Source organism: Schistocerca piceifrons, chromosome 2 (genome assembly GCF_021461385.2).
Source record: "Schistocerca piceifrons isolate TAMUIC-IGC-003096 chromosome 2, iqSchPice1.1, whole genome shotgun sequence".
Lineage (NCBI taxonomy): Eukaryota > Metazoa > Arthropoda > Insecta > Orthoptera > Acrididae > Schistocerca > Schistocerca piceifrons.
This window is the reverse complement of record NC_060139.1, coordinates 825,652,659-825,671,067: the sequence shown is the minus strand read 5'-3', so window position 1 is coordinate 825,671,067 and position 18,409 is coordinate 825,652,659. Positions and strand designations below refer to the sequence as shown.

General features: G+C 42.6%; 1 protein-coding gene across 1 annotated transcript in view; it reads left to right on the top strand.

Annotated features, from left to right (window-relative positions):
• The window catches only part of LOC124776875 (potassium voltage-gated channel protein Shaw-like), a 382,737-nt gene that overhangs the window by 317,866 nt on the left and 46,462 nt on the right, over window positions 1-18,409 (top strand). The window contains exon 3 of the mRNA XM_047252057.1: window positions 13,549-13,743. Coding sequence (XP_047108013.1) covers window positions 13,549-13,743 — 195 coding nt within the window. The remainder of the gene's footprint in view (window positions 1-13,548; window positions 13,744-18,409) is intronic.

The window sequence follows — 18,409 nt, the reverse complement described above, 5'->3', positions numbered from 1 at the left end:
TGGAGGACAGCGTGGAGGGTAAAAATCGTAGAGGGAGACCAAGAGATCAATACACTAAGCAGATTCAGAAGGATGTAGGTTGCAGTAAGTACTGGGAGATGAAGAAGCTTGCACAGGATAGAGTAGCATGGAAAGCTGCATCAAACCAGTCTCAAGACTGAAGACCGCAACAACAACAACAACAACAAATTATTACATTAATTGAAATATCGTTTTTAGTTAAAAATAACATTTTGATACGATGTGAGGTAGTATTGAATGTAAAGTTATTTACAGCAAATTGTTACCAAATTTTTCCCAAAATACAATCATCATGCTTTCTTTCTAAAACGTCTCTGTTCAGAAAAAAACTACTCATTACGAAAGAAAATATCAATAGCTTGCCTGTTACACTGCACCCCTCCCTCCCCCAGCAATTGGAATCTGTCAACGACACTGTCCGCGGCGATCAAACTATTGCTCATTTCTCCCAAAGAAAAGGCGTTCCAGAAACGGACACGATAAGGGAAGAGGCTTGGCAGTCAAAATACGTAACTGGCTTCCATATTTGATTAGTTGAATGGCACCTATTTCTTTAATATAATGTGTTCTTTCATCAGGAGGAGAACATACGTTGTTTGAAATAAATATGTACATAACAATTTAATACTTTGAAAAATTGCTAATTATTCAATATTTATACAGCAATCTTTTCTAAGGTGAAATTATCGTTTACAAGTTACCAGTTTCAGTAACCAATCGTTAGCAAAAAGTAAATGTAAAGCTTTTCCGTTACAGTATCAGCATAACTCATCTTCTTGTCAATGTTTTCCACATATTTCCTTCTTCGTCAGTTTTGTAGAAAACCTCCTCATTACTTACGTTAAAGTCCACCTAATCTTCAGTATCCCTGTGTACACATCTCAGAAGGTTTGTTTCAATTCCATGCAATGTTGTGCTCCAGACTTCCATTATAATCTTCTTCCCATCCATTTCATTCGTAAGTGACTTATGATGTCGATCAATTAAAAAAATTCTTTTATTTCCCAAGGTTTCTTCGCAGTTGTATTCTCGTAATTACACTGCTGGCCATTAAAATTGCTACACCAAGAAGAAATGCAGATGATAAACGGGTATTCATTGGGCAAATACATTATACTAGAACTGATTGGTGATTACATTTTCACGCCATTTAGGTGCATAGATCCTGATAAATCAGTACCCAAAACAACCACCTGTGGCCGTAATAACGGCCTTCATACGCCTGGGCATTGAGTGAAACAGAGCTTGGATGCCGTGTACAAGTGCAGCTGCCCATGCAGCTTCAACACGATACCACAGTTCATCAAGAGTAGTGACTGGCGTATTGTGACGAGCCAGTTGCTCGGCCTTCATTGACCATACGTTTTCAGTTGGTGAGAAATCTGGAGAATGTGCTGGCCAGGGCAGCAGTTGAACATTTCCTGTATTTGGAAAGGCCCGTACAGGACCTGCAACATGCGGTCGTACATTATCCTGCTGAAATCAATGGTTTCACAGGGATCGAATGAAGGATAGAGCCAAGGGTCGTAACACATCTGAAATGTAACTTTCAATGTTCAAAGTGCCGTCAATGCCAACAAGAGGTGACCGAGACGTGTAACCAATGGCACCCCATACCATGACGCCGGGTGATACGCCAGTATGGCGATAACGAATACACGCTTCCAATGTGCGTTCACCGCGATGTCGCCAAACACGGATGCGACCATCATGATACGGTAAACAGAACCTAGATTCATCCGAAAAAATTACGTGTGGCATTCGTGCACCCAGGTTCGTCACTGAGTACACCATCTCATGCGCTCCTGTCTGTGATACAGCGTCAAGGGTAACCGCAGCCATGGTCCCGACCTGATAGTCCATGCTGCTGCAAACGTCGTAGAACTGTTCGCGCAGGTGGTTGTTGTCTTGCAAACGTCCCCATCTGTTGACTCAGGGATCGAGACGTGGCTGCACGATTCATTACACCCATGCGGATAAGGTGCCTTTCATCTCGACTGTTAGTGATACGAGGCCGTTGGGATCCAGCATGGCGTTCCGATTATCCTCCTGAACCCATCGATTTCATATTCTGCTACCAGTCATTGGATCTCCACCAACGCGAGCAGCAATGTCGCGATACGATAAACCACAGTTGCCATAGGCTACAATCCGGGAAGTCGGAAACGTGATGGTACGCATTTCTCCTCTTTACACGAGGCATCAGAGCAACGTTTCACCAGGCAACGCCGGTCAACTACTGTTTGTGTATGAAAAATCGGTTGGAAACTTTCCTCATCTCAACAAGTTGTAGGTGTCGCCAGCGGCGCCGATCTTGTGCGAATGCTCTGAAAAGCTAATCATTTTCATATCACAGCATCTTCTTCCTGTCGGTTAAATTTCGCGTCTGTAGCACGCCATCTTCGTGGTGTAGCAATTTCAATGGCCAGTAGTGTATGTCTGCCTGAGTTCTTTTTGGAGATGTCCATTATTTTTCAACTAAACATCCTACTGTGATACTAATTATTGCAGTACCTATACCCCCAAAGAAATTCAAATGCAAAAAAATGGTTCAAATGGCTCTGAGCACTATGGGACTTAACATCTATGGTCATCAGTCCCCTAGAACTTAGAACTACTTAAACCTAACTAACCTAAGGACAGCACACAACACCCAGTCAAATTCAAATGCATCCCATTGCTTTGCACATTGGTTCATACGGACGATTATCTTAAATTACGCTCTTCATCATTACTAAATTGTTATTGGGGTCTTTTATTTGCTCCAGTGTACAACATTCAGTTTAATAAGTGATTTCGAAATCTCTGTCTATCCATGATGTAATCCACCTGCAATCTTACCGTGTCTCCAGACTAAGAATACGTCCTCCTCCTGTGATTTTTAAACAGTGTACTAGCTTTTACTAGCTGAAATTGGCTGTAGAACTCAGTCTTCCTTCTCTCTCATTCCTACTACCAAGCCTGCATTCTCCCACAATTCTTTACTCTGCTCCATCCCTTTTTACCAGTTTCCAAACACTCAAGATAGTTAGATTACAATCTTTACACAGTAAAAGTATGACATCAATTATCAATTTTTTCACAACAATGCAGCTTTAAAGGATCACTGTAAACAAAGTACTTAGCTAATTACCGGGTTGTCTTTGCTTTTAATAATAACAAATTACAAACATCACAACCACGGTAGAAACTCAGGTCAGCTGCACCATATAGTGACCGTCTGTAACATCTTAAAACGTGACACTGATCATTTACATTTTAAACAGCAGACGGAGTACAGGCATATCACCCATATCTACCTCTGAACTATGGTACTGATGTCACCACCACACATCTTTGCTCATTCTCGACGGACGTAGGTGGGCAAAGAAAGTAACAGTATTGCAGTTGGACGCTGGTAGCATTTAGAAATGTTTCTGCCTACTACGTATAACATGGAGCGATTTACGAATGGTTCGCTAATGAGTCGGTAGCTCAAGAGGCAAGCATTAAATGAAGGGTGGTTGCGTTTATCTAAATAGAAACGTGTCAAACAGATCACACAATGAGGTGACGGAAAATTATTGATGTGAGCGTAGGATCTGCTATCTCCATATGAGTATCAGTTTGCCAGAAACATCTTACTGTTTCCTCAACTGTGGTAGCAACAGAATCTACAGCAGGTGTTCGAACTGGATAATGTTCCAGCGTTACGGATAGGGGGAAGGCCTCAAACAAGTATCGGAGAGGCAGGAAAGCAATTAATTTCTGTAAGTGTAATAAAAAACTGTTTATTAAGATTTTATTTTTTCCAACAGTAACTTATTTCGGCTCCATGATCATTGTCAACCTATTTTCGTAATACATCGTTAACGATGTCGCTGTCTAATACCTACCATTGCTACGTGCCATAGACGTAATACAGACGAAATTGTTATCCTCTAGATCGTCGGTTCCCAAGCCATAGGTTGCCGACCATTTTTGGGCCGTGGGCAGCGTAGCACTGGGCCGTGAAAGCTGTTCGAGAGTCCAAGACAAAATAAAATCTGTCGGGAGCTTCGGGGGTGTGATCGTCAGTCGTCAAGGTCAGCGAATACAGAGTGAAATTACAGTTGAAGTCACAAGGAAGTGGTCCGTTCGGTCATGTTGAAGAGTACCCAGATTTTTTAAGACACAGAAAAAGTAGATCAAAAGAAGCTGATTAGCCAGCCTCCCAGTATTTCGAATATCGTGTGCCACCAGGCGGCTGGATTGTACACCCCTGCAGACTGTACCACAGGGCTGGCGTTCGGCCTTTGCTGGCTGTTCATGACAAACGCATAACGTGTTACAATCCGACCGTAATTTGTAGAGTCGGTAGTTTCTCGGACACAACTGTTCGCAAGAATGACTCGTCTGAAGTTTTTTCATTTAATATCCGGACGTAAGAAGGAAGGACAATTTGTGTTTTACGTCCTGTACACAGCTAAGATAATGAGAGGCAGAGTTTTTCTCGGATTTCGTACTGGTGGAGGACAAACCCATTTAAGGAACCATCCCGACATTTGCATGGAGTAACCTGTTCGCCCGCAGAAATCCGTTATCTGCATGGCCGTCCCGTTAAGTCTACACGGGTCTCTCGAATGCGATTAAAGGGCGTTAGCCACTACTCCACTTCGCTCAGCGCCATGGAAATAATTCTGAATTACAATTCACCGAGACACTTGATGTGCATTTCTAAAAACTGTGTACGTGAACGAGCGTCTCCAACTTTACTTCTTTTTGAAAATAAATACACGAACATACTGACTGTAGATGGTGATTTAAGTCTAAAAGTAACCAGTTGTAGTCCAGATACTGATTGTCTCGTGGGTAAAAAACGATGTTAAAAATCCTGTTGAGCTCTTTTTAACACTGAACACTCGATTTTGACTTTTCATCTAGTTGTGACAGTTAAGCGAATCTTTTTTTATAAAAAAATGTTAATATTTTTCACCCCTAGTTTCACAGTATGTTTTCAAACACTCAGAGGTGTGTGTGTTTACATTTTTTACTTGTATGTATTGTTACTGGGCCTGTAAACCTTTTTAAGAAAATGGGTGATCTGTATAGCTAGAAAGATTAAGAACCGTTACTCTTGATCTGTAACCTCTCAGCAGTGGAATCTGTTGCTATAAACTTATAGTTCCAGATAATCACACCTTAACATAAGGCCTTTGAATCTAGCAGCGTATTGGCTTACTGTACATATAATCTCCTGACATGACATATATAACGCTGAAGGCCCAAAAGAATTTAAAATGTTAACAATTAATTTTTGCATATAATGTGTAAACGACAACGGTTTACGACGTACGACAGACGTATAGGGGAAGTCGAGGCAAAAAATTTGGTTTTGAACATTTGCGGTCTATCAAGCCGGGAAACACCCTCAAACTGGTGTACGAAAGCCAATCAAGTTGCAGCGCATGACAAGATGCGCGAGACTTTAAATATCCAGTCACCCTCTCGCTCCACTGCCATAGTAGTCTATTTCGTTAACATCATCAATTTAAACATTTCACACGAAGATAAGGAAAGAAAAGGAAATTAGAACCTTTAATTAAAATAACCTTTGTCTGCAAGGATGGTTGTATAATTTTTTACCACGTATGCGATTGCGGGACTCTCAGTCAATCTCCAGACGCACCTTAGGTGCGAGGGTAAGTGGATTATTGTCCGCAAAGTAGTTATAAAATTTTATTTTAATCAGATAAGAAACTTAAAAGAACATCAGTTTTCGACATAGTCTCCTTGCATTTCAACGCACTTGGTCCATGTTGTAGAAGCTTCCGCACGCCCTCATAAAAGAAGGTGCTTGGTTGAGATGCGAGCCAGGAATGCTCCGCTTCTTTCACTGCTTCGTTCGAGGCAAATCGAAGGACCCTTAAGGCCTGTTTGAGTGGACCAAACAAGTGATAGTCAGAAGGGACAAGATCGGGACTCTATGGAGGATGATCCAGTACTTCAAATTTGAGTTTCTGGAGCGTTTCAGCAGTGTGGGCAGCAGAGTGGGGACGGGCATTATCGTGCAACAACACAACACCTTTTGACAGCAATCCTCGGCGTTTCCATCTCACTGTAACGTACACTGTTTATTGTTGTGCCCTTTCCCCATAATGTTCCAGTACTGGACCTTGTGCGTCCCAAGAATCAGTTTTCCTGCGGACGGTTGGGTCTTGAACTTTTCCTTGCACGGCGAATTTGGATGTTTCCATTCCATACTCTGCTGTTTACTCTCCGGCTCGTAATGATGGATCCATGTTGCGTCACCAGTAATGATCCTGTCTAGGAAGTTGTCCCCTCTGTTACCATGGCGATCCAAATGTTTTTTGCAGATGTCAAAGTACGTTTTCTTATGCAACTGTATGAGTTGTTTTGGGACCCATCTTGCACAAACTTTATGAAACCTAAGTCTGTTGTGGATGATTCCGTAGGCAGAACCGTGACTAATTTGCAGACGTTGTGTCGCTTCGTCAATAGTTAATCGTCTGTGTAAGAGAATCATTACACGTGAACGCTCAATGGTTTCTTCATTTGTGGCGGTAAACGGTCGTCCGGCTGTTTCATCGTGCGTAACACTCGCGAGACCATTTCGGAATTTTTCAGTCCATTCGTAGACCCTCCATTGTGGCAAAACAAAAACCAAAAGTCGTAGATGAATTCAGGCCCCTGATACGCCTTCCGACCACAAAAAACGTATCACTGAACGTTGCTCTATTTTGGTGCAAACAGACAGCGGAGCAGCCATGATTAACAGCACGGCAGCGATAACGAAGCTAACCTAGCAGCTTGAAATTTGCAAAGATGTAACAACAAATTTCAAAGATGTAACATCAAATCTTCCCCATGAACCATGGACCTTGCCGTTGGTGGGGTGGCTTGCGTGCCTCAGCGATACAGATGGCCGTACCGTAGGTGTAACCACAATGGAGGGGTATCTGTTGGGAGGCCAGACAAACGTATGGTTCCTGAAGAGGGGCAGCAGCCTTTTCAGTAGTTGCAGGGGCAACCGTCTGGATGATTGACTGACCTGGCCTTGCAACATTAACCAAAACGGCCCTGCTGTGCTGATACTGCGAACGGCTGAAAGCAAGGGGAAACTACGGCCGTAATTTTTCCCGAGGGCATGCAGCTTTACTGTATGGATAAATGATGATGGCGTCCGCCGGCCGAAGTGGCCGTGCGGTTAAAGGCGCTGCAGTCTGGAACCGCAAGACCGCTCCGGTCGCAGGTTCGAATCCTGCCTCGGGCATGGATGTTTGTGATGTCCTTAGGTTAGTTATGTTTAACTAGTTCTAAGTTCTAGGGGACTAATGACCTCAGCAGTTGAGTCCCATAGTGCTCAGAGCCATTTGAACCATTTTTTTGATGATGGCGTCCTCTTGGGTAAAATATTCCGGAGGTAAAATAGTCCCTCATTCGGATCTCCGGGCGGGGACTACTCAGGAGGACGTCGTTATCAGGAGAAAGAAAACAAGCGTTCTACGGATCGGAGCGGGGAATGTCAAATCCGTTAACCGGGTAGGTAGATTAGAAAATTTAAAAAGGGAAATGGATAGGTTAAAGTTAGATATAGTGGGAATTAGTGAAGTTCGGTGGCAGGAGGAACAAGACTTTTGGTCAGGTTAATACAGGGTTATAAACACAAAATCAAATAGGGGCAATGCAGGAGTAGGTTTAATAATGAATAAAAAAATAGGAGTGCGGGAAAGCTACTACAAACAGCATAGTGAACGCATTATTGTGGCCAAGATAGACACGAAGCCCACGCCTACTGCAGTAGTACAAGTTTATATGCCAACTAGCTCTGCAGATGATGAAGAAATTGAAGAAATGTATGATGAGATACAAGAAATTATTCAGATGTTGAAAAGAGACGAAAAATTAATAGTCATGGGTGACTGGAATTCGAGAGTAGGAAAAGGGAGAGAAGGAAACATAGTAGGTGAATATGGATTGGGAATAAGAAATGAAAAAGGAAGCCGCCAGGTAGAGTTTTGCACGAAGCATAACTTAATCATAGCTAACACTTGGTTCAAGAATCATGAAAGAAGGTTTTATACATGGAAGAATCCTGGAGATACTAGAAGGTGTCAGATAGATTATATAATGGTAAGACAGAGATTTAGGAACCAGTTTTTAAATTGTAAGACATTTCCAGGGACAGATGTGGACTCTGACCACAATCTATTGGTTATTAACTGTAGATTAGAACTGAAGAAACTGCAAGAAGGTGGGAATTTAAGGAGATGGGACCTGGATAAACTGAAAGATCCAGATGTTGTACAGAGTTTCAGGGAGAGCATAAGGGAAAAATTGACAGGAATGGGGGAAAGAAGTACAGTAGAAGAAGAATGGGTAGCTCTGAGGGGTAAAGTAGTGAAGGCAGCAGAGGATCAAGTAGGTAAAAATACGAGGGCTAATAAAACTCCTTGGGTAACAGAAGAAATATTGAACTTAATTGATGAAAGGAGAAAATATAAAAATGCAGTAAATGAAGCAGGCAAAGAGGAATACAGACGTCTCATGAGATCGACAGGAAGTGCAAAATGACTAAGCAGGGATGGCTAGAGGACAAATGTAAGGATGTAGAGGCTACTCTCACTAGGGGTAAGATAGATACTGCCTACAGGAAAATTAAAGAGACCTTTGGAGAAAAGAGAACCACTTGTATGAATATCAAGAGCTCAGATGGAAACCCAGTTCTAAGCAAAGAAGGGAAAGCAGAAAGGTGGAATGAGTATATAGAGGGTCTATACAAGGGCGATGTACTTGAGGACAATATTGTGGAAATGGAAGACGATGTAGATGAAGATGATATGGGAGATACGATACTGCGTGAAGAGTTTGACAGAGCACTGAAAGACCTGAGTCGAAACAAGGCCCCGGGAGTAGGCAACATTCCATTAGAACTACTGACGGCCTTGGGAGAGCCAGTCCTGACCAAAGTCTACCATCTGGTGAGCAAGATGTATGAGACAGGCGAAATACCCTCAGACTTCAAGAAGAGTATAATAATTCCAATCCCAAAGAAAGCAGGTGTTGACACATGTGAAAATTACAGAACTATCAGTTTAATAAGTCACAGCTGCAAAATACTATCGCGAATTCTTTACAGACGAATGGAAAAACTGGTAGAAGCCAACCTTGGGGAAGATCAGTTTGGATTCCGTAGAAATATTGGAACACGTGAGGCAATACTGACCTTACGAATCATCTTAGGAGAAAGATTAAGGAAAGGCAAACCTACGTTTCTAGCATTTGTAGGCTTAGAGAAAGCTTTTGACAATGTTGACTGGAATATACTCTTTCAAATTCTAAAGGTGGCAGGGGTAAAATACAGGGAGCGAAAGGCTATTTACAATTTGTACAGAAACCAGATGGCAGTTATAAGAGTCGAGGGGCATGAAAGGGAAGCAGTGGTTAGGAAGGGAGTGAGTCAGGGTTGTAGCCTGTCCCCGATGTTATTCAATCTGTATATTGAGCAAGCAGTAAAGGAAACAAAAGAAAAATTCGGAGTAGTTATTAAAATCCATGGAGAAGAAATAAAAACTCTGAGGTTCGCCGATGACATTGTAATTCTATCAGAGACAGCAAAGGACTTGGAAGAGCAGTTGGACGGAATGGACAGTGTCTCGAAAGGAGGGTATAAGATGAACATCAACAAAAGCAAAACGAGGGTAATGGAATGTAGTCGAATTAAGTCGGGTGATGCTGAGGGAATTAGATTAGGAAATGAGATACTTTAAGTAGTAAAGGAGTTTTGCTATTTGGGGAGCAAAATAACTTATTATGGTCGAAGTAGAGAGGATATAAAATGTAGACTGGCAATGGCAAAGAAATCGTTTCTGAAGAAGAGAAATTTGTTAACATCGAGTATAGATTTGAGTGTCAGAAAGTCATTTCTGAAAGTATTTGTATGGAGTGTAGCCATGTATGGAAGTGAAACGTGGACGATAAATAGTTTGGACAAGAAGAGAATAGAAGCTTTCGAAATGTGGTGCTACAGAAGAATACTGAAGATTAGATGGGTAGATCACATAACTAATGATAAAGTGTTGAATAGAATTGGGGAGAAGAGGAGTATATGGCACAACTTGACAAAAAGAAGGGACTGGTTAGTAGGACATGTTCTGAGGCATCAAGGGATCACAAATTTAGCATTGGAGGGCAGCGTGGAGGGTAAAAATCGTAGAGGGAGACCAAGAGATGAATACACTAAGCAGATTCAGAAGGATGTGGGTTGCAGTAAGTACTGGGAGATGAAGAAGCTTGCACGGGGTAGGGTGGCGTGGAGAGCTGCATCAAACCAGTCTCAGGACTGAAGACCACAACAGCAACAACAACAACAACAACAAATAAACAGAGCATGCGTCATCAACGTAAAACGACAGTACTACAACTATATAACTAAATTGCGAATAATAATTGACTTACCCTCGTACAAATCTAATAGATGTTAGACATTATATTTCCGGGTTTCAGCTAGCTGGCAACCGAATATCGCGCGTGCGAGCACCGCATTCACAATGCCAATCAAAGTGACACCTCGTTGTTAGGAAAGAGACTACACCAGTCTGCGTTTGAAGTATCTCATCTCCGTTATACGGTATACAGCCCATACCAGAAAAGATTGCGCGTGGCAGGTATACGTCTGTGAGTCGGGTGTGCATTGTGACGTGCTCTAGAGAAGAGTAGTACACCTGTTCTAAACACATTTTGATGAATGCAGTTATCTAAACATTTTGAATGACTTACAAAATCCGAGAGACGTAAACATACAGGTTGAGGCAGCGTAAACAGGCCAAATACATCCAAAACGATGAAATATACCGAGGTGCAGTTTTCGCCAAGTTAAGGAACACAATATGGCAAATTTCCTAACGTCCGTAAGTAATTTTTGTCGTTTATAATCGCCAAAGTAAGACACCGACTTTGTTTTCTTTTTTCTGATGGACCTATCCACTTTTTTCTGTGACATTTAAAAGACTTTTCCAAGAGAACTTCAACGATATGACGTTTATAAAAATGGTTCAAATGGCTCTGAGCACTATGGGACTCAACTGCTGTAGTCATCAGTCCCCTAGAACTTAGAACTACTTAAACCTAACTAACCTAAGGATATCACTCACATCCATGCCCGAGGCAGGATTCGAATCTGCGACCGTAGCAGTCGCACGGTTCCGGACTGCGCGCCTAGAACCGCGAGACCACCGCGGCCGGCTGACTTTTATAGAACAGGATCAAATAGTATCAAGATAACATCAACGCAAACCACTGTCCTGCTGTCAGGAGACGAGAGGTTCTACAAACGTCTGCCCTCTTATGTCAAATGAAGCAAGCACGTAACTGGGGTATGGCTCGTGTGTCTGTTATCACGGCTGTCAACTAAGTGCTAAAAACGCTGACCCTGAGCATTGTTATACGCTATAAAGTGAGTCTGGAGAAATACTACTGCACGCTACATTCCATATGCAGCTAAAGGCAGCACAGGCTCGTGTTGTAAGGCATTGCTTCTTGTCTTCCGGAGTCGTTTGTATTTCCCAATAGGCCTCTTGTTTTAATTTCCGCCACAAGTATGAATAGAGAAGTGTTAAGTCCAGTGAGTGTGCAGACCATTTCGCGTTTCCTGAACGACTGTTCAAATGCTCACCAAACGTTCTCTTAAGAGATTGTGTCATTACATGCGGGAATGGGAGGACATCCGTATGTTGGTACCACAAAGATTGCCTTATGTCAAGCGGGTGTCTTCCAACAACTACGGCAGCAGTATATCTTAGAAAGTCGAGATACTTGAGAGTATTTAAATTCCCATCAATGAAACAAGGAGTAATGGCTCTAAAATTAGGCACCTAATGTTGACAGAACAAGAACAACCATTTTAACCATTTATTTGAGTCAGTGTGGATTTTCAACTGATGATCAAGACATATTGTGGAGACTGTCTTGCTCATCGTTTTAAACGTCGCTTCTTCCTTAAACAAACTTTTGCGTATATATCCACATCACTCTGCACTTTGCGTAGATAACATTCGAAAAACCGTAACCGATTTTGGAAGTCATTGTCGTGAAGATGTAATTGCAGTAAAATGTTAAGAGGATGAAGTACGATGAAATGTAGTGTTCGCAGAATACTATTTTGGTTGATGCCTCTCGTACGTCCGAGATTCCTCTTAGTGACATTTTCATTGTGTGTTACTGCTGTTAAAATTTTTATTTCATGTCTTCCAACTGGTTTTCTTCTATTTCCCGTGGGATACTTTAGCCTCCAAGGAGAAAAGCATTATACATCAATGGATCAACGATACATTTACGTCCTATATGGGCCATATGTAATATATAAGATTTTTATGGTCGTAATAGTCCGTCTTAACACAGTCCATATTAACACGTTGTGTCTTGGTACAATTATGGTAGTGCACTTTGGTGACAACCCTACACATAATAATAACATTTAAGTCCGTACAGTATTTTTCTCCTTGAAGGTGATTGTAACACCCAAAACCGGTAGAGAATAAACATAAAATTGTCCAGCTGTTGGCACAAATATCCTTTTCCTAAATAATTTAACAGGAGTAGACAATCACCTACGAAAAGCTCTAGTGCTCTAATAGTCTGCGACATTCGACATAAACGATATTTACGTTTTCGAATGTCTTATACAATGTGAATGTCTTAAATAGCTCTAAGAGAGAATTATATGATTGTTACAGCAGCAGAACGTAGAGCGATGGACTTCCGGTTCATAGGTAAACACAAGAACCATATCTGGGTTACGCGTTTGCTTACATGTGGTGTAACTGGACATTCGTTTGTGGAATCTCTTCTCCTGACGTTGGGGCAGAGTTCTCTGGGGCTGTTGTCTCGATACTGTTTGATCAACTCCAATACATGTTACGTTGCTAAAGTTATCTTAGAAGCTTCCTTCAAATGCCACAGGAAGAACAACATAGTTGCGTTAGAAGACAAGAAAGTCGGTGTCGCACTTCCGATGATTATAAACGATAAAAGTTACATGCGACCGTCAGGAAATTTACCGTATTGTCCGCTATAACTTGGCGAAAAACGCAGCTCAATAGATTTATTCTTTCTGGATGTATTTACTATGGCCTGTCTTAGCTGTTTCATCCTGTATAAAACACTGACACTTCCGGAATAACATTAATTTTTGTGGCCTTAAAATATCTTTTGTATGTAGTTTATTAATGCTGCTACTGTGCATTTAATTACTGAAAGACACAGTAACAAAAACACGAAAGTGGAAGGATGCAAGTGAAGTCTACTTCTAATTAAATATTTTTCGTGTGACCAGTACCATAGAACTTAAGCAACTGGCGGCGGTCCGTCTGGAGTGGGAGGATGGATTGTTGACCTACTCCCTGTTTCATCCTTAGCAAGCGTTCTTCTCAGCTATTTATTTTATATGGGTTTACGGCGATGCTGCCACAGCTTATTCAGTATGCGGCTTACCCAAGTCCCCAGAGCTTCGAGAGTAGTCGTTATGAGTTTGTTTTGTTGTGTTGGCAGCACCGGGACACGCAGGAGACGCTGGCCGTGCTGGACAGGCTGGACCTGGATACAGAGAAGCCCAGCGACGAGGAGATCGCCCGCAAGTTCGGCTTCGAGGAGGACTACTTCAACGGCACCATGTCCTGGTGGCAGCACCTCAAGCCCAAGATGTGGTCACTTTTCGACGAACCCTACTCCTCCAACGCTGCCAAGGTACACATTCACAAGCCATTGTGAGGACTCTTTCACTTTCCAAATACTAACATTCAGTAATCACGTAATTAATGTGTTATTTCCAGAAAGTTGGGTTCACAAGGGATGTTGTTTAACAAGTTACCTAAAGATTTCAGATCAATATGCTTGGTGCACACTCTGAGAAAAAGAAAAGAAAGAATTATCAGGATGGAACGGAAATCGGTAGATGTGATGCACATGCACAGACAAACAAATGATTACGACTTCAAAAAAATTAGTTGATTTATTCAAGATAAAGAGCTCCACAAATTGAACAAGTGAATAACGCTTTGGTCCACGTCAGAACCCTAATGCTTCAATCGCTTACAGTTGGTGAAGATCCGGCGACCTTGTTGACCAAAGTAGGTTTTGGCAAGCACAATGGCAAGCAGCAGAAACTCTTCGAGTGCGGTAGGGCATTTTCTTGCTGAAATGTAAGCAGCGGATGGCTCAACATGAAGGGCAACAAAACGGGGCGTAGAATATCATAGACGTACCGCTTTCCCCTTAGGCTGCTGTGGATGACAACCAAAGAGGTGCTGCACCCCAGATCATCACATCTGGTTGCTGGGGTGTATGGCGGGTGACAGTCTGATTAGTGTCTCGCAGCTCTCCGGAGCTACTTCGGCCTGGAATCTCATTGACTGGAGTAGATGCTTCTTCAGTGATGAGTCCCGCTTCGAACTGAGCTCCGATGGCAAGCAAAGACGTGTCTGAAGACAAGTCGCTCGCGATACGGCCCGACAGCCCGAAGTGGTGATCTTGGGTGTCATTTCTTTTCATAACACGACCCATTTGGTTGTTATCTGTAGCATCCTCAGAGCACAGCAGTACGTCGAAGATATTCTGCGTCCCATTTTCTTGCTCTTCATTGTAAGATATCCTTGGCTTACATTTCAGCAAGATAATGCCCATCCGCACACGGCCAGACTTTCTATTGCTTTTCTTCGTGCTTGCGAAAGCCTACATTGGCCAGAAAGGTCTCCGAATATCTCGCCAATTGAGAGCGTCCGTAGCACTATGACCAGACCCTCCCAGCAGTTCGGGATTTTGGTAATCTAACACTCGAGTTGCACAGAATTTGGCAAAATATGCCTCAGGAGGACAGCCAACCACTCTATCAGTCAATGCTAAACAGAGTAACTGTTTGAAGATGGGCCAAATGTGCACCAACGTGTTTGTGAAGCTCATTCTCTTGAATAAATCTCCCCATTTTTCTGAAATAGTAAACATTTGTTTTTCTGCTCATGTTCATCAGATATACAGATTTCCTTTCCAGTCGGTTAATTCCTTCGTGGTACGGCTTTTTTTTGTTTTTAAGATTGCAATAAAAACATGGGCTTTTGCGGACGTAGTAGATTTCAATGAATTACTTCTGGGCATATGAATGTTTCTGATGTGATACAATGATCAACGTATTGACTACAGTTTCAAAGAGCCGCCGGCCGTGGTGGCCGTGCGGTTCTAGGCGCTGCATTCCGGACCTGCGGTACTGTTACGGTCGCAGGTTCGAATCCTGCCTCGGGCATGGATGTGTGTGATGTCCTTAGGTTAGTTCGGTTTAAATAGTTCTAAGTTCTAGGGGACTGATGACCTAAGATGTTAAGTGCCATAGTGCTCAGAGCCATTTTGCAAACAGCCATCATCACTCATCCTGATTCATTCCTGATCATTCTAGTTACAATTACCTTCTTCTGGGTCCACTGGTGTATTTTATCATCGAGCATCGGTCATGTATCCTCAACCGAGATTGGTGTTAAGTCACTATGATAAAGTGGAGTGTGAAGAATCTACATACGGCACAAGAAAGCAACAATGTCGTTTAAGATTATCTCGTAATTCCATCCTCAATAGTGGACTCATGGTTAAATACAGTGGAGCTTGTAGATCAGGAAGAGAGTCACAGCAACCACGACTGAAACGTCGGTTTTATCCCTTCATAGTTATTTTACATGACACCATTGTATACGGAGAAAATCAGTGGGAGAAATACGAAGGAACATAACGCTTGACAAAAAAGTGAAGCATGCAGAAGACATCCTCGGATGTCATTGTGACTTCGTGCACTTACACATCTTCAGTGGATCGGTAAATGATTAGAGCTGCAATTCTCTGCTACAGTTAAAACGGTCATTAGAGGGCATTAGAATTTTTTTGTGCTTAGTGTTGTTACCAGTCATGATATTATATATGAGGGCCGTGAACAGCGGCAGATGTTGGGTGATCATTGTGAAAGGCTCGGAGATGACACGTCCTCGTGTGAGACAGTATTATCCTGACCTGACATTGTTTGAAAGTGTGATATCAGACGGGTCGTCAACTCCGTCGCCGTGCAAGTATCCTGGAGGTCACCAGTTGTAGGAGTTGTGGACTAGCTAGCCTCGGGAGAGCATACAATGGTTTAACGACACCCATCCTAACTGACTCAGCATAGGTAATTAGGCGATAAGAGGAGCAACGTCATGTTGATTAGTGGCCTCATTTTGAATCAATTTTGTAATCACTGAAATTAAATCAAATACCCTCTCAATCCGTGGCTTCATTGCGTTTCCTCCCTCCTCCCTCCCCTACTTCAGGTTGCTTCACTTCTTTTACCCGGCAGCATACATGGGTCTGCGACTGGTCGCGGTCCAAGGTTAGGTTGCTGTGATTAGTTAATGTCTGCGTCTGTAAAAGTGAGGAATCTGCCTCTGCATTTATATGTATACCTATTGCCCCTGTAGGCATCGTAGTATCATCTTGCGTTTGATAGTCGTCTCGCTCTTTCCTTACAATTTCAAGAAAAATCTTACTTGGCCTACCTGCCTTATAATTGTCCTACCCACCTCACTTTCATTTTCGTCTTAATTACTTTTTCCACTCCAGTTAGTTCCCTTAACCATCCATTTGTTTTCCTTTCTCTCCTACAAGTTCCCATCCACATCAACAAGAGATCCCTGAGAAACGCTCAGTCTTCGAATAGTTTTCGCTTTAAAAGCTCTTGTCTCACCGGTAATACCTCACATTGTAAGTTTTCATTTTCAGGCATATCGTTTAGTTTTATAAAGACTATATAATTTTAAAGGCTTCACCACTTCGTATTCACTCTTCTGTTTGCTTATTATTCTTTCCATGCGGCCATCCCTTTCAAAAGTGCTAAACAAAGAAGATCTGTTCAACTGGTCCTAGTAACTTCATTGTCTGTAAAGTTTTATCATAATGGTTTCATTGTAATAGTTCAACGTACGTTATTTTAGTGTTATAATTTCTTCTCAAGTCCGCATTAAACTACTGCGTGTTTCACAGTTACCATTACAATGCAGCTATGGTTGTAAAAGTGATTTTAGCAGATACAGTTCTGATCAGAAACGCTCGACTGCAAATATACCTTTCGGATGCAAAATAAGTTTGAAGATCGGAACACAATCAAACCTCACGCTTCACTTTAAAAACACAGCAAAGTCAATGAGCTCTGATGTGTGTGCCCTAAAGGAGCCCGTGTCGTGGGGTATCTTTCTTGTATACGTCATCGGGTTATTCGTGAGGAATGGCGTCCCCTCGACAGCCGAGAGTGCGGCGCGTCCAGTATGTCTTCCTGGTTGCAAAGGTACCAGTTTTTCGCCGCTATTCTTGTGACAGCACGAAAATATTATAATAATAAAATAATAAGACGTGGCGATCTAGAAGATCTAACAGAGGCACGGGCGTCAACTCTATTCCCCGTCCAACCTCGATGATGTCGATTGCAGCACGCTACGCCGTTCCCGAGATGCTGGTACCCAGACGAATTGTCACCCTGCTCCTTGTCAATGTCGCGTAAATCAGTGTATATCCCCGTTTGTTGTCCGTATCGTAGCTAAAATGTTTCCTCCTTCGTCTCTGCTCCACTTGTATATTTAATATCCTTACCTCCCTACGTGTCCGTTACGGCACCACGCAGCATTCACTGTAGCAGACGGTACTTGTCACAACGTTTTGGCTGTTTCATACTAATTTCTATAGCTCAGCTGACTGTCCCGACTGTATTCACAGCATGTCAACACGTAAGAAGTATCCTATGAGGCACGACGAATAATCTGTTGCCTGACAACGAAGGCCTACGCAATGGTTTACATGGCACTAGAGCACCCCTCATTAGAGGACGTATAACTGTCGACGTAGGCAGATTTACTACCATTCCAAAGCACCGATTTCGAGTCAACACTGTGGTGAAATTACACAGTCCGTTCCACACACACATAAGATTTCTGCCTGGGCCTAGGTCTAAGCGCTCTGCAAGTGTGTACTTAATCGCTTCTTTCTTTCCTGAGTGGTCGTATAATGGTGATGTTAGTGTGCTTAAGACAAGTTCTGGGATCTTAAGATGGAGCATTACTTTATATTCTTATCGTTCTTTTCGGACAATTGCTGCTATTTGGTTTCTGTCAGCACAAGTTCACAGAGAGCATTCTAGGATGAATGGTTTGTAGATGCGTGGTAGGATGCGCGTTCTGGTAACAGCCTTGAGCAACTGTTCTCGCCGCGAGTCGGCACGTGGTGGAGTGCTCGCCGCTGATAGGGGTCAGTCACCCTTGCTGCTGTCCCACGGGGAGGCGGTGCTCATATCTCACTCAGTCCACTGAGGCCACAGCTCACCGTCCCGTAAGCCATCCCGCAGGGGCTGCAG